The sequence below is a fragment of the Eptatretus burgeri genome, chromosome 4, assembly GCF_056783735.1.
Source record: "Eptatretus burgeri isolate ZD-2024b chromosome 4, Ebu_testis_v1, whole genome shotgun sequence".
Classification (NCBI taxonomy): domain Eukaryota; kingdom Metazoa; phylum Chordata; class Myxini; order Myxiniformes; family Myxinidae; genus Eptatretus; species Eptatretus burgeri.
This window is the reverse complement of record NC_140964.1, coordinates 51,279,463-51,301,962: the sequence shown is the minus strand read 5'-3', so window position 1 is coordinate 51,301,962 and position 22,500 is coordinate 51,279,463. Positions and strand designations below refer to the sequence as shown.

Sequence of the window (22,500 nt, the reverse complement as noted above, 5' to 3'; positions counted from 1 at the left end):
CAATGGGTGCCTCGTTCCAATATTTTACGTATGCCAGGCTCACAAACAAGGCAAAGTCCAGAATATTCTTGCTTTCCTTTTTTGTCAGTTTGAATTGATGGCGGAACAAGTAAATTTTTATGGCGTATATTCCTTTAGCCATCCATCGAGCGTGATGCATTGCTCATGGAGCCCGGGATCTGAAGGATCCGGCATCCGCATCGCCACCTCGGAATAGGAGATATTTTCAGCAATTCCAGGTAATCGTCCCTCGGTTGTTGTTGGGTGATTGCTATCGGTAAATAATCCAACATCTCCACTCGCAGCTCAGCGAGTACCAGATCATCAAAAACCGTACACACGTCGTACTGGTTATGATCCAAGTGTGCCCATTTCTTCTGGAAGCGTTTGAACAGAAGATCGTCGGGGCCAGAAGTTCCACTGAATGTGCAGGCATAGGCGTGCGACAGAACTATTTCATGCATGTGGTGTCTACATGCAACCCACACGAATTCTCTCTCCATGTAGTTCTCTAGTCTGATGCAATCGCCTCGATGTAGGCCGGTATTGCTGCTCGTAGTATCAAAAAAAATGCCATGAACCTGATCTTTGACTCCCCATTTTTCAATGCAATCAGTTGCTTGCTGTTTGCCTGTTCCACTGGTTGCTTTTGGGACACCCAATAGCTTCTCTTCTCTGTTACCAGTAACCAGCACCGCGATACGGTCGACATTTTTCTTTGAGCCGTCAATATCTGGTAAGAGTTTACTATCCCAGTGGAGAAGAAGAGGTCCTTTCAGGGAGAAGTAGTCTTCCTCGGCAGCAGCTGCTTCTCTCCGTCCCTCCATACGAGAACGTCGTACAGAGCTCCGTGATAGGGTGATGTCGCCGATATCATGATCGAGGACCTTGGCGACAGCTCCGGCCACGAACACAGCCCCGCGATCTGGCAAGTTCACGCGATCCAGCGCTGCCACAACATCCGGAGATCGGAAAATGTTCTTTGGTTTGGGAATGGATGAAGTAGCCGAATGAGCTTCTGTTTTACTGCAGCCAGGGGGTCTCTGATGACGTTGAGGGAGCTATATATTCATCCTCCGGACTTTCAGATTCAGTCACCTGACGTAGACGATAGCGGTTCACTTTCAGTTACCTTCAGCTTGCGGCTTTCCCTTTCAGCGTAACGTTGCGGAGCTAAGTCTTTATTTTCATCTTTTTGTTTATTTTCCTCTCTAGAGTGGGTGACTAAATCAGCTCCAGCCATGCTACTAGAGAACACACTCTCTCGCTGACGCTCCAGGAAGTCACGGTCGGCACTGATCACTATTTCCGACAATGCATTGGCTGTCGCTATGTCGAATAACTCCTCCAGATCTGAGATAAATAGATCATTGTTCATTTCACCAGTGTCGTTGACCCTTTTGCGATTTTTCTTTAGTTTTAGATATCTCTCGTGGAGCTTTTTCAGCTTACGTATGCATGCATCCGGACGTTGCGTGGGCAATCTCGCTCTATTCCACACCTCAATCACTTCACAACACGTGATTCTATAGCTCTCAGCAAATCTTTTTCTCGTTAACATGGTGGATTTTGTAAAGGCCCTGTCACACCTTGACGATTTAGCCAGCGTGTGCCTGACGTATGCAAAATTTGGCTAAAACGCTGGCACACATCGAATACGTTATGGGTAAGTTTGTATACGTTAAGAGCACGCTGGCATACGTCTTTGTACGCTGGCATACGTCTTTGTACGCTGGCATACGTCGTAGTACGCCGAGGTGTTAGACAAATTTTCCATGCTTAAAATTTTTAGACGTATGCCAGCGAATGACTCGCACGTTCCGCATAATGCAAGCCATAAGTTGTAGGCACGTTACGCGATTGTTGGCACACGTCGACACACGTTACTTGTAAGTGACTAATAAGTCGAAACACGTCGAGATAATGTTTAGCGTACCCGAAACATTTCTAACCTATGAGTAATGTGCTGTAGGCACGTTACGCGATTGTTGACACACGTTACTTGTACGTTACTCATAAGTCGAAACATGTCAATGTAATGGTTAACGTCAGTGTTCCAGACTCCGTTTTTTTATTGTTTGTTTGTTTGTTTTCTTCGGTATGACGGTGATGTTAACACTTTGATTTCTAGTGCGGTTATAATGTAATATAATCAATAGGCTGCCGCTCAACGATTTAAATCATAACCGCACTAGAAATCGAAGTGTCAACATCACAGTCATACCGAAAAACAAAAACAAAAAAACAGGGAGTCTGGAACACTGACGCTAACCATTACCTTGACGTGTTTCGACTTGTGAGTAACGTACAAGTAACGTGTGTCGACGTGTGCCAGCTTGGTTCGGCAAATTTTTCATACGTCGGCATATGCTGGCTAAAATGTCAAGGTGTGACAGCGGCTTCACACTTCGATGTCCAGTGCGGTTATGATTTGAATCGTCGAGCCGCAGCCTATTAATAGCCTACGCCACGTGATCGTCGGCGATATGCTACCGTGCTATGCATGTGTTAGACTATCGTTGGCATAGGTTGTGAATGCCGACAACACGCTCAGCATTCGTTGGTATAAGTTATCTATATGTGATTAAAACGTTCTGTGTACATTACTAATACGTTATGCATACGTCCAGCACGTTATTATACGCCCAAAAGTTTAAAAAAACATCAATAGTTCAGCGTACGCCAGCATTTTACATACATTTTGAGACCTTGCCATACGCTGGCTAAAACATCAAGGTGTGACAGGGCCCTAAGAGGCGTAGAACATCCAGTCCACGTGGCAATCTTCCGGCAGAAAGCTGTGATATCGATGCCCCCAGTAGCCAGCCTTCGGAAGAAGAACGGAGTCCTGGCTTCAATGCTATCACTCAACCTAAGCCAAAGAAATTGAAAGAAATGATTGACCAAAAATATCACATGATCAGCACAATATATTATTGAAGAGTGTGTCTGCTCTAGACACGCGAGTCTAAAACCAACCGCCCTCACCGTTCCCGCTCGTGCTGCCACCCCCTTCCATCTCTGTAACGGAAGCACCACCACGCCGCTGGTTTGGCAGGGGGGGGGGCAAGCAGGAGTACCAACAATCCATCTCAAAATTACGCAAATTTCACTCATCAGCCAAAAATCCTCATCTTTGAGCGACCGCTAAAGGTTATCATAGGACCACAACAATTCACAGGCAAATAAGTATATCATAGTGAACAAAAACAAGCCATGTGGAGGGAACATTCAGACAACTTTATATTTTTCATATTGATAATGGACCACCCTAATATATAATTAAAACTGGGAAACCAGTAATCCCGGGCTTCAAGGCCTGCCTCCATTTTCACAAATTTCAACACTATCACCCACATGATATGGGTTTTCCGAGTTAGAAAGTTAGTTCAAGTCTGCAATGGGGCCCAGCTACGGGGACCCTCATGTTATATCAATGAAGGATTGAAAAGCCCATAGCAATACATGATAGAGAAGGAAACTTCACATTGGACAAATCGAGGCTGGACAAATTTTCAAGTCCCCAAAAAAGTCCAATAACTCCACATTTGCATATTAATGTAAATGGCGAACTTGTATAACGTTAAACTATCTTCCAGAATTTGTGGTCACTTTTTGTCTATCTTCTTTGGTTTTCATTTTACGACATGTCAAAAATGGGTGATTTTAAAATTTGGGGGGCTCTGGGGCCTCACTGGGGTAAAATACAGACATAGTGTAAACATATTTGGAGTCCCCTCTTCAAGGCCTATCAGAATCTGTCATTAAATTTTTTCAACTCTCATTTGCATATTTGGCATATTTAATGAGACGAATCGGCATCATTTTAATCATATAAATTATGCAACGATTTCGACGAAATCAACAACTTAACATTCCAATGGAACCTCGCAAATGTGTGCAAAAGTTTGAGGCTGTCGTATTAACCCTTCTGGAGAAGATGTTTTTAGGTTTTGGAGAAAATCCAATATGGCCGCCATACCACGTGACCTACGTCATCAAAAATTTCAAAGTATAAACTTCAGGTGGAGAGTTATTAAATGGATAAGTTTCATTGAATTTCATCCAAGCGTTGTTTTTATTTTATGACATTTCAAAAATGGGTCATTTTCAACTTTGGGGGGCGCTGGGGCTCACTGGGGTCAAATACAGACATAGTATAAATATATTGGGAGTCCCCTGTTTATGTGCTATCTAAATTTGTCATTAAATTTTTTCAACTCTCATTTGCATATTTTGCATATTTAATGAGGCGAATCGGCATCATTTTAAATCATATTAATTATGTAACGATTTCGACCCAATTAACAAATTAACATTAGCATGGAACAATGCAAATGCGTGCAAAAGTTTGAGGCTGTCAGATTATCCCTTCTGGAGAAGATGTTTTTAGGTTTTGGAGAAAATCCAATATGGCCGCCATACCACGTGACCTACGTCATCAAATGTTTCATAGTATAAACTTCAGGTAGTGAGTAATTATCCTGTTAAGTTTCGTTCAATTTCATCGAACAGTTTTCCCTCCAGATCCGCCACAAAATCGGTCAGTAGAACATAAAAACGCCTTTAATAATAATAATACGAACGATTTCAATAGAGCTTCAGCCATGCTTGAAGCCCTAATAATATATATATATATATATATATATATATATATATATATATATATATATATATATATATATATATATATATATATATATATATATATATATATATATAACCTTAAGAAAGTACACACCCCTTGACTTTTGCCACATTTTGTTGTGTTCCAGCCTGAATTTAAAATGGATTACATTTTAAAATTGTTCCCCCATTCTACACAAAATACCCCATAATGACAAAGTGAAAACATGCTTTTAGAAATTTTTACTAATAAATTGAAAATGAATAGCTGAATTGTCTTGCGTTGACAAGTATTCAACTCCCCCCCCCACCCCCCGAGTCACTATCTTGTGGAAGCGCCTTTGGTAGCGATTTCAGCTTCGAGTCGTCTTGGATATGTCTGTATCAGCTTTGTACATCTGGATTTGGGGATTTTCTCCCATTCTTCCTTGCAGATTTGCTCAAGCTCTGTCATGTTGGATGGGGAGTGTCGGTGAACAGCCATCTTCAAGTCTTTCCACAGATTCTCAATGGGATTCAACTCTGGGGTTTTGCTGGGCCACTCAAGGACTTTCACATTCTATTTCTGAAGCCATTCCAGTGTTGCTTTGGCTGTATGCTTGGGGTCATTGTCCAGTTGGAACGTAGATCTTTGCCACAGTCTAAGGTCTTTTGCACTCTGAAGCAGGTTCTCCTCAAGAATTTGCCTGCATTTCGTTCCACTCATTGTTCCCTCTATCCTTACACGTCTCTCGGTCCCTGCCGCTAAAATGCATCCCCATAGCATGATGCGGCCACCACCATGTTTCAGAGTCGGGATGGTGGTAGATGGGTGATGAACTGCACTCGGTTTCCGTCAGACGTAATGCTTTGCATTCAAGCCCAAGAGTTGAATTTTCATCTCATCAGACCACAGAATTTTTGCTTCATGCTCTCAGTCTTTCCCATGCCTTTTTGCAAACTCCATGTGTGCTGTCATGTACCTTTTTCTCCAGAGTGGCTTCACTCTCGCCACTCTCCCAAAAAGCCGAGATTTTTGAAGTGCTATAGAGACTGTTGTCCTTCCGGCAGTTTCTCCCATCTCAGCCAAGGATCTCTTCAGTTCCCTGACCAAGGTCCTTCTTGCCTGGTTGCTCAGTTTGGTCGGATAGTCAGCTCTATGAAGAGTCAGGGTAGTTCCATATTCTTTCCATTTCCTAATGATGAAGCTCACTGTGCTCTTGTGAAATTGTTTTATACTCTTCCCCAGATCTATGCCTCTTTGCAGTTCTATCTTGGAGTTCTATGGACAGTTCGTTGGACTTCATGGTATAGTTTCTGCTCTGACACGAACTGTCAACTGTGGGACTTTGTATAGAAAAGTGTGTTTCTTTCTAAATGATGGCCAATCAATTGAATTGGCCACAGGTGGACTCCAAGTTGTGGAGGAACCCAAGTAGGGTTTGAAACGGCAAATTGCTCAACTTGTGTACCTTTTCTTGGTTGCTGAGGCTCATGGAAGAACTGTTGCACAAATCATGCATACATGCAAACAGAATTGATGGACAACACTGGATTAGACTTTAGCCAAACAGCCAGTGACCTTGGTGGAATTGACGGAACTTCCCTGGTGAACTTATGATGCTGGGTATGCCATCTTGTGATGCATCTCTTCTTTCTGCAGTCAGCAAGATCAGGGCAATTAAGAAATCCCTCTCCCCCCTCCTGTCACCTCTCCCATGAGATGCAACCCCACTGTGTTTGGCTGTGCCATATCCTCTAAATGCTGTGTCAAGCAAGGAATATGTTCCTGACACATTTTAAAGTCTTTGGTGGGATTGTGCCATTTTCGGAATTGAACCACCGACGTCCCGGACTCAGAGTGGAGACTTCAAATGCAATTCCACTGAGTCTGGATGAAAATCTTCCTCTTTTTTTTTATATGCAGCACAAGGCTGCAGGGTAACATCATTGGTTGAGATGAGAGTGTGGCTGTGCCACTGATGCAATGCCCTCTGGAGGTTAGGGCAGGAATTTGTGATTTGTCCAGGGTGCCAGCAATAGCTCACCTACTCTTTGCAAAGGACACGCAAGAGATCTTGAACGTCCACCAACTAATACCAGCAGAAACGACGCCTAGTTTAACGTACATCTGAGGAGGGACGGCACACAAAGTGATAATCACCCTGCCTGTGAAACACCAGGATGACAGTTTATAGCTAGTTCGGGATTCAAACCTCGGCTGGACCCCCTTAGAGGTGAGTGCATACCTCTAGGATATCCTGTCAGCCCTGATTAAAAATAGGGGCTTGGATGAATACTATCCCAATGTCCTCCATTATAACCAAAGCAATACCCATGTCCTCAGGCTTGAACTTATTTTTTGTTTTCCTGCTCACAGTAGAACAATTGATTTGTAATTTTTTTTGTTTGTTTTGTTTTAATCAGAATAATGTTTTTTGCCTTCTGGGGTCCAGTAAAATATCTCCCTGAGATGATCTGCTTCAATTGTTTATTCAATCGTTTTATCTTTCTGATTATTTATCGATGCTGACATTCAGATGTTTCCTCCCTTTGCATTCATTTATCAGGGTTTCATTCCTTTGCTTTGCATTCATTTATCCGAACCTCTTGTCACATTTGATTTAAATTAAATTGTTACAAATAACTTGATATGGCAATGGTCTGTTTAAGCTAGCATATAAATTCTGGTATTGGTTGGAAAACAAGAGTCCAACAGGTTGGTCTCGAGGCCATGCATCTACCTTTTGAGCTGTCTCGGCTCGATTTGATTGCCGATCCGACTTTGAACTGAGGGGATTGGTGTTTCGCAGGCATGGCATTGCATCAAAACCTGTCCTGTCCTTTGGAGGGACGCTGAGCTGGGAACCATTCTGCTAGCATAATGAGCTAGTTTATGTTAACGATGCGACTGCTCTTTAGGGAAGAGAAGGTGGCTTTTTACTGGCAGGCAGTGTCTGCTCAAATTCCAAATTGTAGCCTTCGCCGACTGCCTAATTCATTGTGGGCAACCGTGGATTTGTCGTTTCAGCTAAAGAAGTGCACAGATGCTACCTTGAGGTGTGTTAATGGACAGCAGTCTGTGACTTGTGGTTCAAAGAGCTGGCTGAACTGACTTTTGTTATTTTCACAAAAAGAGCCCTTTTTCTGCTAGAGTATTTTATTCAAAACTTATGTTTGCTTATTTGGATGTTCTAATACAATCTGCCCTTGAGCATCTCTTTTATTCACCAATGATGTGATAAAGTCTTGAAGTTTTCGTGGAAAATGTCGAGTTTGTACTTGGGGAGGGTAACATGGAAAGGGTTTCTGGTTGAACATGTCTCCTGGAGGTGTCGGAGCTGGGTGGAGAAGAGCAAGATGGGAATAGATCCAGTAAAAACAACCGCTAACATTCCTACGGTGAGCAAGAAGTAAACTCTTTGACTCGGCTTCCTGACACGATAATCCACTGATGCCGAGAGCCTTTGATTCCTGACCCTTCAGGAAGGCAACAGCACCAGACCGCAATGGCAAGCCATATTTTTCCATGGCTCTCTGGATGAAGAAGGCTTTCCACACCATTCGAAGTATGGGAGGTTGTATGAATTTTTCTTGGAACCATCCGATTTAAGTTATCACTTCAAGATATTTGAACTACACACAGTATTTAACCTACATGTAAGTTCCGTTTTGAAAGAAATGAATTACAATGAAACCTTGATTATCACTTGCAGCAAAGTATTGAGTGCTCAAAGGTCTGTGATTCTGTTGAAACAAAACTAAAAAGTAAACACAAATCTCTGGTATGAAGATCCACAATGCAACAAGAGGATTAAATTTCTGTTCACTTCATGGTACTCCTCATTAACGCCCTCTTTTGCTGCATTTCTTCTCAATTTCAAGGATTTAAAGCTTTCCTAGATTTAAAACTCACAAACGACTCCTGACTTCTGTTGTGGTCACAATTATTTTTCAGCGCAGTGTAGGTCGTTTGTACCATCCATCGTTTGCTTTGCTTTGCCCAAAGGTAGAGTAATGAAATTTTCCCCCTTGGCTCTCAAAAACCGAAATTCCTACATTTTGAAATTTCAAGCAAAATGTTTAAGTCTTAATTCATTGTAATATGTGAAGGTCCAATGTTAACAAAGGGCTGCAGTATTGGTGTATCGAGCACGTTGCCCTTTATTACACAGACAATGATGGGGTCGTAAGGGCTACACTGTTGGTGAATGATGCAAATTAGGTTTAAAATAATTTTGAACACAGTAGTGTGTGTGTGTGTGCGTGTGCGTGTGCGTGTGCGTGTGCGTGTGCGCGCGCGCGCGCTTTGGGAGGGGGGGAGGTTGCAATTCTCAGTATGTAATGCAGCATGAAACAAACAAGGTATAACACTCACTACAAGTGTATGACGAGTCATTTGCTGTTGTGCCATGTATGTGTCACCCACTGTTAACAATAATACTTAAACATTTTGCTTTAAATTGCTTCTTCCACCCCCTGGTCAATACAAATGTGGCTATTTGAGCCTTTCTTTAATGCTATAATAGCATTGCATTTGTTTTATGGTGGTCAATCTGAAAACATTTTCACATTTTTGTCCCCACACATACACGCCTGTAATCCCACTGTCACGTCTCTCTGTTAAATCATCCAATTTTGCTGCATCGCAGTTCAGTTTCTTTCTCTAAATTCCTGTCTATCCCCTCCCTCCAGCGTGCGTGCAAGTTTTAATATTTTTTGAGAGTGTGGTCTATATTACTGGCAATGACATCATGGAGAGAATGCATCGTGGCAAATGGATGGTTGGGCCTGTTGATATTGTGGCAAAGTGTTCCAGAGATTGTGGATTCAAATCTGGCTGGAGTCAGCATCTTTGTAGATTCTCTACGATTTTGCTTAAATAGACAAGGATATACAGACAAAATGAAATTTTATTCGCAACCTCCATTCGTCTCTCATATGTTCAATTCATTCCCAACGTCAGCTTTTCTGCCCACTTGGTCTTGATACACATAGTCCTGATGAAGCTGCTGCTCCCAAACAACTTCCCTTCTCTGCCTGGAAATCCGATCCCATGCACAGCTAACCTGGAAGCTTTCTACAGGTCTTGAAACAATTGTGTCCACCATTAAGCATGTCAGGGCCCTTCATGAGTTGTAATTAAAATCTTAACTCCCTGTTGTAGCGTCATCTTCAACGACCTGGTCATCTGTGCCTCTTAAGTGTTCCTTACCTGTTTCTTTCTTCACACATGATGCTACATCGACGGAAACAGCTCGAGACGAGGCTGAATGCATAAATGTTGTCTTTGCATCCAAAGTTAAGGTCCTCATACCATGTCTTCTATTCCCTTCCCTCATCCATCCTCAGGCTACTCTCTGGATTCTGTGAGCTTCCCATTCTCTAAGATGTGGAAATTTGAATGAGCCTTGCCATCCCCTCTGCAACACTGCCCAGTCGAGTTAGTGCACAGGTCTTACAATTTTGTCCTGCAGAGCCTGATATTTTCAACAAATTATTATCTTCATGTCATATTCCAAAGAAAGAGGCCAAGACTTCACTTAATTACATACCAGTCCGACCTATCATCAGCAAGGTAATAGTCATGGAAGCCATCATTGCAGTTGATCTCGAGACGTATCCGTTTTCCCAATTCTCTCATTTTCAACGACAGCTTCAACTTTCACCCAGGTCACTCAACTCTCAACAAACTGTTGCTGCTGACCCAGCAATGGATGGATGGACGGATGCAACAAAATACAAACAGGAGGTCGGAACCTTGTTGTTGGACATCTCATGCCTTTTGCGTGGTATGGCCCGTGGCTCTGTTTGCCAAGGTTTCTGCTATCAGCATATGGGATCCTCTTCTTGCATGTATTTCTGACTTGCTTCATAAATGCAAACAGTGTTGCTATCTCTGGCATCTTTGATTCATGCTTCCATTAGAAGTTGACATCCCATGGGGACAAAATCCTTTGATGTATTATATTTTTAACATGCATAAACAAACCTATCGTCATTCCTGGAAAACTGCCTTCCCCATTTTGCTGACTTTTCCACCCTCTGCTGATCAATTCACCTCATTCTCCAAATTCTACCTGTCTGCCAATCTGGATAAAATATCAACTTCGACATCCACAAGAAACATGATTTTTTTTTCTTTAAACAGGAAAATCTTATGTTCTCACACTGTCACAAAACAGCAATGGTCACCTTTCAATACATGCAGTGGCCTCTCAAGGATGAATTCTCCTGCACGCTTCAGTCTCACCAGTTGCCACAACCTTTCTTTGCCAGACCACGTGGCCAAGTTGGCATCCAAGACGAAGAAGATCATGGGCATTTCCCATGAGGAAGCACAAGCTTATGGTTGACTTCTCCCTCTTTGTAAACACGTGACCTCGGTCATTTACTGCTTTTTTTCCAGTCTCGCTCCCCCTGCTGTCACAGCCTTTTGTCCTTCCGGAGCCTTATCAGGTAATACACGTACATCCAATAAGCTCTTGTACACTACTCCTTCCCAATTCCATATCCAGGCGATGCATGACATCGCCGAAGGCAGGGAGTACTCAGTTTTCACTCTGTTTGTTTGTTTGTTTTCTTGTTTGTCTCGGCGATATCTCGGCCATCCTTTGATGTAGGAAACTGAAAGTGAAGATGTGCTTTGGCAAAAACGGTATTTTTTATTTTTTGATTAATTAATCTATTCATTACTTAATTACTATCGATTTATTAATCACTTATTTATTTTATTTCTCATCTGGGCAATATCTCAGGCATCTTTTGAGCTAGAAAGCTGATATTTGGACATGACTGACCAAGTGCTTTGGCTATAAAGGGTATTTTTGATTTATTGATTCATCAATTAATCGATGAATTATTCATTTTTTGATTAATTACTTCACTTTCAAAAAGTTACAGATTTTGGATGAAACAGTGGTGGTTTCGGTATGCTATTCAGCAATTGATTGAGAAATCAATTATTATACAATTACATTTTATTTTAATCCTGTAATTAATCAATTATTGTACACTGCTCCCACCCAATCCCGTCGCCGGGTGCCGAAGGCGCCCCGGCAATATTGCCCGCTGGAGGATTTGTTATTTATTTATTTGGCATGGGGGCGGTGTACTTTGAATGTAGCGCTACTTGTTCCTCGTTTCCTTTCCCAAGTCTAAATTTCATGTGCTTACCTTCACTCCTTTGGCTTCCTTTTTTGTCACTTTTGAAACCACCTTACTCTGTGTGCTTTTGTGCTCTTCCTTCCACTCTATCAGGCCAAGTCCATCATCACCTCAATTTGGTCCCTTTTGCCACGTCCTTGAACTCTTCTATCCTTGCTGATTGCATCCCCTTTGTCAACCTGCAGTTCTTTTTTCATCGACATTATTTGTGTGATTGTTCCCGTTGTCCACCTTCCTCTACCAGTTTATCAGCCTACTTATCATCAGTGTGACCACTCCTTGGCTTTTTTCACAAGATCTTGGCTATTCGTTGTTCACCTTGGCGTCTTGGTTTTCTATAGGTTTTCTTGGCGTATAGGTTTTCTATTATCATCGCTTTTCTGAAACCTTGTGAATTCTTGGCTTTTTTCATTGGCTCACCTTGGCATTTATGAAAATGAGGAGTGGTCACACTGCTTACCATATGATCACAAAAATATATTGTATTCAAATATCTTTTTGATGCATCATTGGTGAACAAAAGAGGTGCCCAAGGGCAGGTTGGATTCGAATGTAAAAATGATCTGACCACATATGCAGCTTAACATGAAATGGAACAAGGCCTGTAGATAGGATCTGCCTGATGTACAAAAAGATTATCAATGGCTGCGTACCAAGCATGGCCTATATTGTCTAACTCTTCCATGCATCTTGACCTGGGTAGGAACAAGATACCAACCAAAGTAAGTGTATATGCAGATACAAAAAGGGGAGTTAATGAGAATTGAAAAGATAGGTTGGTTTGGTGGGCATTAGATGGCATTGTGTTGCCATCTATCAGAGACTGAAGGGAAGATGAATTGCTTTTTTGTGTGTTCATTTCCATATTTTTATTGGGCAACATTGATATTGTTCACTGAAATATCCATTTTATCAAAACATGAACATTGATATTACAGAAGCATCCATATGCATTTAGCAAAGCATTTTTGTTTAATAGTACACAGCTGTGTCCTAAGCAATAAAATGTAAACGTCTCACACAAGGTTACGAAATAATGCATCATTGTTTTCTTCTATCCTATCTCGATCTTCTCTTCCATTTCCTTTCTTTCTCTTCACAAGTGACATCTATTTCCAGAATGACCTTATTTGGCTATTCTGTGTGCCTCTACCTGAATGTGAATGGAGTTTATATTGAGAAAATGTGGAGGGTAGTAGAGAGAAGATGAGATAGTAAGTTGTGGGGTGGCAAGCATTCTACCATTTTGTGCATAAGTAATTAGATTGTTTCTTCCTATTACTGCATACACGACAATGGCACTCGGTTGAGTGCATACCTCCGCCAAGCTGAGAATTTTGTTTTGTTTCCCACTGATAGGCCGGATCTGGATCTTCACCATAATTAATCAAATAAATTTGTCCTTGTCACATACCCAACCTGTCCATTAAGTTTCATCCAAATCCGTCCATGGCTTTTTGCGATATGCTACTCACGGACAAAAAACAAACAAACAAGAAAGATGTCTTGCATAGCATGATACTTGTGAAATCCAAATAAACAATATACTTCCAGGTTTTGATTGATGAACCAATTCAGTGATGCAATATGCAAATTCTGTTCAAACCAGCAGAGTACCCAGCCTCGGGGTGGGTTGAGATTACTGCACATTACTTGCTGACAAAAGTATAGTCTGTGTATTGCGAGAAGGCTATAGATGTTTGTATGGTGTCCGTCTAAAATCTAAATCAATCTAAGGAGTCTAAAGGGTCTATGGAGTCAAATGGTTTCATGGGTGTATTTGTCTTTAGGAGTCCAAAGGGTCTTAAAAGGTCAAAATGATCTCAAGGCTCAAGGGCTCCAAGTGGTCAAGAGGATCTATGGGGGTTTAAAGGGTCCTAAAATGCCCAAAATGGTTCAAAGCATCAAAACGGTCTGAAGAGTGAAAATTCTAAATGGTACAAGAGGATGTAAAGGGTCATAAAAGGTTAAAATGGTCTAAATGGGTCTAAACAGTTCAATGGTCTAACTGGGTCAAAGATGTATAAAGGTCGAAACATCAAAAAAGTTCAGTATGTTCCAATAGTCTGTAATTAATACAAATCGACATAATTCATAGACGGAGTCATGGTCCAATAATACGTAATTAATAGATTTATTCACGGTCCAACTCGAGTTCAAACAGTGCGAACTTAATTGACATACTCATATGGGTCGACCGAGGCTTCACCTCAATGAGGGTTGACCGTCTGTTTCAGTTCACAAATATACATTGAATCGGATGAAAGTTGATGATTTGTGTGACCTTGACCTTTGACCTGTTCACCTCAAAAATAATAAGCTTCTTGCTTGGGACTATTTCTACCATATGGTTAAGTTTCGTGAAGATTCGAGTAAAATGTGACCTGTAAGCGATTGACATTCAGATAGACAGACATACAATAACAGACCATACCAACCAATGTACTTGTGAATGTTCTATTTTGCAAGTAACAAACAGACAGACAGACAAATGGGTGAAAACATAACCTCTATCCACCTCTGGTGAAGGAGGTAATAACTCTCACTGCTTATCTTATTATTACAATAACTGCATACATAATTAATAGATTACTATTACATCATTATTATTACATCATTAAGATTATTTTCTTACTATTACTGCGTATGTAATTAATAGATTAATTAATTACTAGATTGTTTCATAATTTTAATGTGGGCCTGGAGAACTTCAGACAGGTGCACTGAGCCGCTCTGTCCTGTGGTCTGGGCCATCGCCCAGACAATGCTCGTCCCACGTCACCACTGCCAATCTCATCACTCCCCGTCTCACCAATCGCTGGGCTTAACCTTGTGCCATGGAACAACTGTTTGGGCTCACTAAGGTAGCGGCAAAACAGTATGGTTTTGTGGCAAAATAACCATAATGAGAGCATTGCATTGTTCTCGTTTGGAAAACGAAGTCAAACCATTCAAATGAATTACTGTATCGATACTGGAGCCTTAAGAGGTTGCCAAGGTGGTTGGTTGTATAACCAATAAGAACGTGTGGTTGTGAATATCGAAAGTACATTCTTTAAAGAAGTAAAAACTTAACTTTATACTATCCTTGTGACATGTGAGAGACATAAATGACCTGGAATGCATTTTGAAGGGTGCAGATTGATTTTGCTGCTCTTTGTTGGTTTTGTTCATAGATACTGTATCAATCTGAAGCTTTGTTTGTTTTTTGTGGAGCACCCCTTACATATCAGGTATACTTGCGCATAATTGGGAAGGAGAAGCCATGATTGAACATTGATATTGCACAAGATTAATCCTAGTCTACAACCGTCTTGTAGGATCCCCGAGGATCCGATACATGAGTCTTTGAAGAAGTAGTACTTTGATAAAAACTTTAACCCGGTTTGCTTTTTCAATCTCATTCCTCGTTCTGTCGAGGATGCAAATAATTAATGTTTTTGGATGAAATTTTCTGCCTGTGTGCTTTGGTGAAAAATCCCTGAATATTTATAGTGACAGTTTTGTAAATGCCCTGTTTGGGTGACAAATATTTTGCACCAAATATTCACATGTATTTGTGATTTAAAAGGACCCATGTTTGAGTGCACGTTTTTATTTGTAATTTTAAGTGCAGTTTCTGATTGTGAAGGATTTTTCATGTTATTCATCCCGTGATTGGAGTTATAAATCTTATGATAACGTCGCAGAGGCAAAATGAAGTACATTTGTGCAAGTGTCTGCATACCAAGCATGACCTCTGTTACAATCCAACAAAAACAGCGTATACCCAAAAAGCAGAGTTGGAAAACGATGACTCCAATATAAAATACAATTTGACTGATTTGTAATTGCTCTGCATTTATGTTTATTATCTTGTGACCTACCTTTGATACATTTGTGCAACATATTGTTAGGCACTTTATTATTTGCATTACAAGTTAGTAGATGGTTCGTCTGAAGATTTTGAAGTCATAACAAAGGGAGGTGGTGTTCCAGATTGAGAAGTGGGGTACGAGGAGAAAACTTGAAGAAGACTTCAAGTTGAATGAATGTTTTTGAATGATATGTTTAAATACTTTTCCTTTTGTTCTTTAGGTTTTTGTGAAGCCTGTTCAACATATGTGAGTGCCTTTGTGTGTTGTGCAGGGTCAGGCTGACTTGCTGCGCCAAGCGAAGGCTGAGAGCCAGGAGAACTTGAGACAGGTACACTGCGCCGCTCTGTCCTGTGGTTTGGGCCGTCGTCCAGACGATGCTTGTCCTTCATCACCACTACCCATCTCACCAATCGCTGGGCGTAACCTTATGGATGCCTGGCACAATGTGTCCTCTCCAGTTGAGGTGGGAAAGCCCACAGTTGGGCTCGAAGATGGCAGAGTGCAGCGAGCCGGCGAGACGGGAGCCAGTTAGCGTATTAGACTGTGGCCAGTGGTGGAATCTTCGCTCCTTGTGAACTACAATTTAAAAACAAAAAACAATTCTCTCCCTTTGGAAGTTTTTATTTCTTTGCCTTTGTGCATCTTTACTTGGTTCAAATACACTTCACTTTTGAACAAAAATAACCCAAAATCATTATTTGTACATTGAACATTGCAATTTTCTCATTTAAAATTTTTTTTAGAAAGGGGGGTGGGTGAAGGAAGAGGGGGTGGGATGATCTGAGTGTGAATAAGATTTAAATGAGCAGAAATCAATTGTGAAGTTATTTATTTGAGCCGGTAATACAGATGTAAAATGTTGAAATTCATTCCTGATTAGTCTGATCATATCACAGCAGAAGTTCAATTTGAGCATTTTCTTGCATTTATGACGTATTGTACCCATCGCGAATAACACAGACCATATTTCTTCTCAACAAAGTGCTCATCATCATTCATGCTCAACCATGAAATTTTGAAATCTTTTCAAGTTCAAGTTGGCAGTTTATATTTTGCTTCACATGTTGGCAGTTAAAATTGTTTTAATTTTATTTGAGTGACTTTAACTTAGCGATCAAGGCAGATATTATTTCCCACAGGATCTTCGAGGCTTTGAAAGGCCGACATTTTGTAGGAAAACTCGACTCATCATCCTCATCGTCGTATTAATGTTTTGCAGATCAGGGTTCGATCTTATTGACAGTTTGCAACCACCATTTTGTAGATCACACCATTTTCCTTTGTGAAATTATTCTAGGTGTAAATCTCAGCATTGTTTTGCAGGGGGTTTTTTTTGTTTTTTTTTCAAATAAGTCTGTTTCTGGTTGTGGAATTCCAATGAAGTTCAGTTTTTCAATTTCATTCCCAGATTGTGTGTGATTCAGTGTCGGCGAGCTCAACCACAAAGCATTGTTTATCTGTCAGGCAAAAACGAGAGGAAGGATTTGGATGTGATAACTTGCAGCATTGCACTTTGATAAACTCGTACATGGCCAAAGTAGACATTTTGTTTCCTTTGAAACCCAGAACAACTCATTTCATTTCTTTGCTTAGTTGTTCTTATTGTTCTTTTGTTTTATTGCTTGCTTTGTTATTTTTTAACTTTTACATTCTTGTGATCTTGGTCGTATTGTAGTTTTTGGAACTTGTCATTTTAAGCATTCTTTATTCCTTTAAAATATTTTTTAGGATAAACCTATTGTTTCGTTCTCGAGGTTGGTTATTTTTCTGTTATGTTTGAGGGATTTTTCTATTTTTTTTGTTTGGGGAAGTAAGTTAGTCGGAATATTTTCTAAACCCATAAACTCGTATTTCATAATTAACCACATTTTCTCTCGCTAATAATGTGTGCCACTTTTTAGCAACTCAAGCATAATAATATATAGCTTATTCTACATTGAAAAAAGGTTGTTGTTACAACAAAAGACCACATTCCTTATTGATAAAAAAATTCCCCTTTTTTATTTAAGAGTAATCCTGAAGTAAGATAGTGCAGTTTAATATGACATGCCTTTCCCACCAAGTTTAACTCATTAAATTTCATAAGCTAATCTTTCAAAATTAACGGATGCAATGAGCTGGAGCGTTTACACAAGTCTAGATTGTAATCGTGGTGTTTTCTTTTCCACACAAGAATAACATTTTTTTTACTTGGAATTTTCAAAACTTTCAGTCTTTGTCGAACTTGAAACCAATTTTGATTAAGCCATTCCAATAAATGATTTATTTCCATAACTCCACTGTTTAAAAAGTCAGATCTTAAGAAAGATATAAAATATATTTGTAGCTATAATGGTCGTCAATTTTGAAAAAGCGTGTCTGTGTTCGGCACACTGCTCTTATGCTGACTTGAATGTGATTTATTTGGGATAGGAAGATGCGAGAGTGGGGGTAGTTAAACTATTTTAAAGGTGATCTTGTGCTTCTCCTAGTTGGCTTGATGCTCCGACTGTGAAATGTTCGGTGATAGCAATTGTGGTGACTACAGCAACTACGGAATATCAAGTTAATGCTGTGTGCAAATGATAGCATGTAAAGTTGTCAATATTCGTGTTTCATCTGGAAAGCAACTAGTATTCAAATCTGGAAGATATTTGCTGTTTGCTTTGTTTACACAATATTATAAAAGTTGATCAAAGGCCAAAGTTACTACATTAATTGATCCATTGGCACAACCCTTGTGTAGTTTTTCGATATCCTTCCCCCAACCAACTCCCTATTCCTTTGCACTTTGATATTTGTGTCTCATGTCTTCCATTTGTTTTTTTTTTTGTTTTTTTTTTTTCTCATGAAGCAGCCGACAGTCAAGTAAGCTGCAGAAGTTCAGTTTTGATGAAAATTCACCCATCCCCCACTCCTAATTTAAACTAAAAGTATGCATTCAAATAAGATATTCTCTTTGGCATAAATGGAATCGGCAAGATGAAATTACATTACAAGCAACACATGAGAAGTTGTGAGAAAGTCGCTTAATACTCGATAGCTTTTTATATTTCTATACACTCCCTGCATTCGGCAACAATTGTTAATAGCACAAAGTACTAGAGATGACTATGCTACCTCCCTATCATATTTTCCCTTAATTTTAAATTAAATAGGGAAATAATAGCATTTTTGTGGACCAAGTAATACTTTTGCTGTCACAGCAAAAAGGTTTTATGCCTTAGATGATCGATGTGTGCAATATCAGAGGGTTTAAAATTACCGTTTAATCATATGGTAAAAGAGACCTGATGAATCCTGGTGGTAAAAATTGATCCCTTGAAGCTCCTTTATGAAGGTTGCCATATTATTTTTGTTACCCAGAACCATTTGTCACATATGCCACAAAGATTATCCAAGTTTAACCCTGCATTGGAACCAGGTCAGTCCCCCCCCCCGTCCCCCCGTCCCCAAGTGAATGTAGGCTTCAGGAATAGTGTGTTCATTCGGCGAGAACACAATGTATTTTTTTTAATGCAATTATTAATTGTGATGTATTTTTAGCAATCCAATAAGAAGTTTGTTTATGCCCCAAAAAGTTACTTGCTATTTTTTTTGAGTGTGCTCGCTCATGTTGAATGTTATAATTGTTCCTATATATGGCCTTCATTTCCTTTAAATAAATAATAACAAACACTGTTATTGCAAATATTTTGCAACAAATGGTTGTGGCCTCCTCTAACTTTGCTCGCAAAATAGCAATTTTCTTGAAAGGGGAGTATATGTAATCTGGGCAATCTCTGGTTTCTACTGTAATATCTACGAAGATGCACGATTAGTCCAAAAACAATTGTGCTCTCACATGTAATAACATGAAAAAGAAAATAAATCGTTTTAATCCTAATGACCTTGTTTCAGTGTTCTGTAAGTACATTACTAAGTGCCAATAATAAAAAGAATAATGTTGGTTTCGATAATCCTTGGAGAATGTACAAAATGCAATTTTATGCTTGATCTGCAGTTCCAAATTGCTTCCTTATGTTTGGTTTGGTTTTGTTAATGACTTTTGTGGATGCCATGCTTGACTGTTAAGCTCGTTTGTCGATTCTCGAAAAAGACCTGACTTACAATTTGCTGTTCCATAAGTGAACAAACTTTTTGTTTTGTATTCTTGTTTTTATAGGTCACCTTTGTAATGCGTTAATGTTGTGGTCTTCTTTGTTATTGGAATAATATAAAAGTGCAATTGTTTGTCAGAGCTTGACATAATGAAAAGAAGGCTTTGCTAAGACAAAACAGGTTCCCAACAAATCCTTGTACACATTTGAATTGTGCAGATGTTCCTCTGACTCAGCAATTTTAAGGTGTCTCTCACTTTAAACATGAAATAAAAACGTACGGAGGTGGTGTGTTTGTAAATGTTTGTGTGTTTAATGTTGCTTTGCACTGGACAAGCTAAATGTTGGGGATTTAGTCATTTTCCAGCAGAACTGAAATTCTGGAAACATCAATTTTGTTTTTGAATATACAGTACTTCCTGTATGTGTAATTCCCTCTGTGTGTAACCCATTGGATTTCTTTCCCGATTTTTCTGGAATTGTTCATTTCTCGCATGTGAAAACGTTTTATGGATTTGTAAAAGAATCTCACAGCATTTGAATGTATATATTTTCCCTTGATGTACATTAACTCAATTTGATTTAATTTTGATAAAAAGTAACATTTGCATTGGCACTGCCTATTTCCACGTGTTGTTTAATCCTGCATAGACCACATAAGTTTCATTTAACACTGCCATGGATAATGCATCCAGAATTGATGATTACAATTAAATTCTAATTGTGTCGATTTTACTGCGGCTTTACCAGTGCTTTTTGTGTAGCTGTGAAGCAGGAATTTATTCACATTAAAAATGACCTGACGAACTCTGTAATGGTATTTACTGTGTTTACTGCATTTATTTATTAAAGTGATGTTGTGACCTCTTTTCTTAAATTCCACTCCTAATTTTAAACAAAAATTATGCATTCAAATAAGTTATGCTCTTTGCCATAAATTGAATCGGAAAAATGTTCAAAACAAACCAGAGTTCGTAGAACACGTTACCCCGCAGTGTTTAAGTATGTACTTCAATTTAAATAAAATAATGATTTTAAAGATCATTTTTTATAAAATCTGCTTCAGGAGTGCAAAACTTCCAGTATTATACACCACCCTATTTAACATGTCCAAGCTCAGCAAAACTGGACGTTCTTGGAAGTGATCAGAAGGTGATTTCTGTTTTACAGTTCAAGTATATAATTCAATTTAAATAAAAGAAAGATTATAAAAGTCGTAGAAAAAAAATTAGTTCTGGAATTTACCACCATCGATGCAGTGTCGATAACACCACCTATCCAACACATTACATTAGTTATCTGTGACGAGTGTTTGTGTCCATTATGACGTCCAAAACAACAGTAAGTTTCCTGTTTGGAATGACTTTCAATTTTGTTTCACTGTCACACAGGTAGATGGAGTAGAACAAAGATCTCGCTCCTCTCTGCGCATGTATGATCAGGACAAATTCAGAGACAAAGTAATGTAACAAAGGCAGGATTGTTTTCCGATTCATGTTCAAAATATAACATTTAATTTAAATAAGTTGTTCCTCAATCCGAAACATATAATTTTTATAGCACTTATTACTTAAAATGGCTGGAAATATGGCCTATACCTCGAGGTCATAAACTGATGCTTGCAGACACAGAGTGAGGGAAGGACATGAACCAATTGCTTAACCATGCTTTTTGCTTCACCGCGGGGTAACAACACATGAGAAATTGAGGGAGTCACAACATCCCCCATATTTTTCAAACCATCTGAACCCTTCAACACAAAGAGCCTTACAAGAAAAAAGTAGAGAGAAATCTTGCTTCCCCTTCGTTAAACTGTTTTCCCGGTGCCCATTTATTTATCATGAATCTTCTTTTTCCCTTGAAGAGAACTTCCAAGACTCAGGACACCTTTCCGGATTTGTCTCATCAAAACGTCAATGGTGCTTGCATTGACAATTGTCCTGTGTTTCGGCAGACATGCCTCTGCATTGATTCCATAAGTGCATTAGTCTTGAACATCTAATTGCCTTTTCACTGCCTGTGAAAAGGCTGAATGCCTAAACTCTGTGTTTGCTTTGAAATGTTGTGTCCCAAACCCATTGCTTTCTGTACCCACATGACCCAGTTGCACCCAGCTGCTCCTGAATTCTGTGTCCTTTTCTCCAGGCAAGGTGGAGAGTTTGCTGTCAAACTCGACTCAGATTCTGCAACGGGTCCAGACGGCATCAGCCCACGTGTCCGAAAAACCTGCTCTGCTGCTCTTGCTCGCCGTCTCTGTTCTATTCACCTTCTCATTTGCTCAAGGTAATCTGCCATCTGCTTGGAAATCAGCAAATATCACTGCTCTGCATAAAAAGGTGCAAAAACAGATCCCTGCAACTGCAGACCATTTGACCTGCTCCCCATCATCAGCAAGGTCATGGAATCCATCATTGCTTCAGACATTAAATCCTTCCTCTTTTCCAATGGATTGATTTCCAATCATCAATTTGGATTCAGACCAGGTCACTCCACCCTGGACATGCTGCTTCTGCTTTCCCAACAATGGATGGAGGTCCTTGATATCAGACATGAGATCAGGGCCATCTTCCAAGAAATATCGCAAGCTTTCGATACAGTCTGGCACCGCGCACTGCTCACCAAACTCTTCTTATGGTATCCAATGCAATCTTCACTCATGGCTCGCGGACTTCCTCCCCTGTCACAGTCAACACATGGCTGTTAATGGAATTCTCACATCTCCTCTTCCTGTCCAGGCTGGAATTGGTCAAGGCAGTGTTCTGGCCCCTGTCCTTTTTCTGGTTTTCGTCAAT

General features: G+C 39.9%; 1 protein-coding gene across 4 annotated transcripts in view; it reads left to right on the top strand.

Annotated features, from left to right (window-relative positions):
• LOC147028048 (inactive phospholipase C-like protein 2) overlaps window positions 1-20,523 on the top strand; it is a 244,568-nt gene extending 224,045 nt beyond the window's left edge. For all 4 annotated transcript variants that reach the window (XM_085878035.1, XM_085878038.1, XM_085878036.1 and 1 more), the window contains one exon: window positions 15,901-20,523. In XM_085878035.1, the coding sequence (XP_085734161.1) occupies window positions 15,901-16,161 (261 nt within the window). In that variant the 3' untranslated portion in view covers window positions 16,162-20,523. The remainder of the gene's footprint in view (window positions 1-15,900) is intronic.
• The last annotated feature ends 1,977 nt before the right edge of the window (window positions 20,524-22,500 follow it).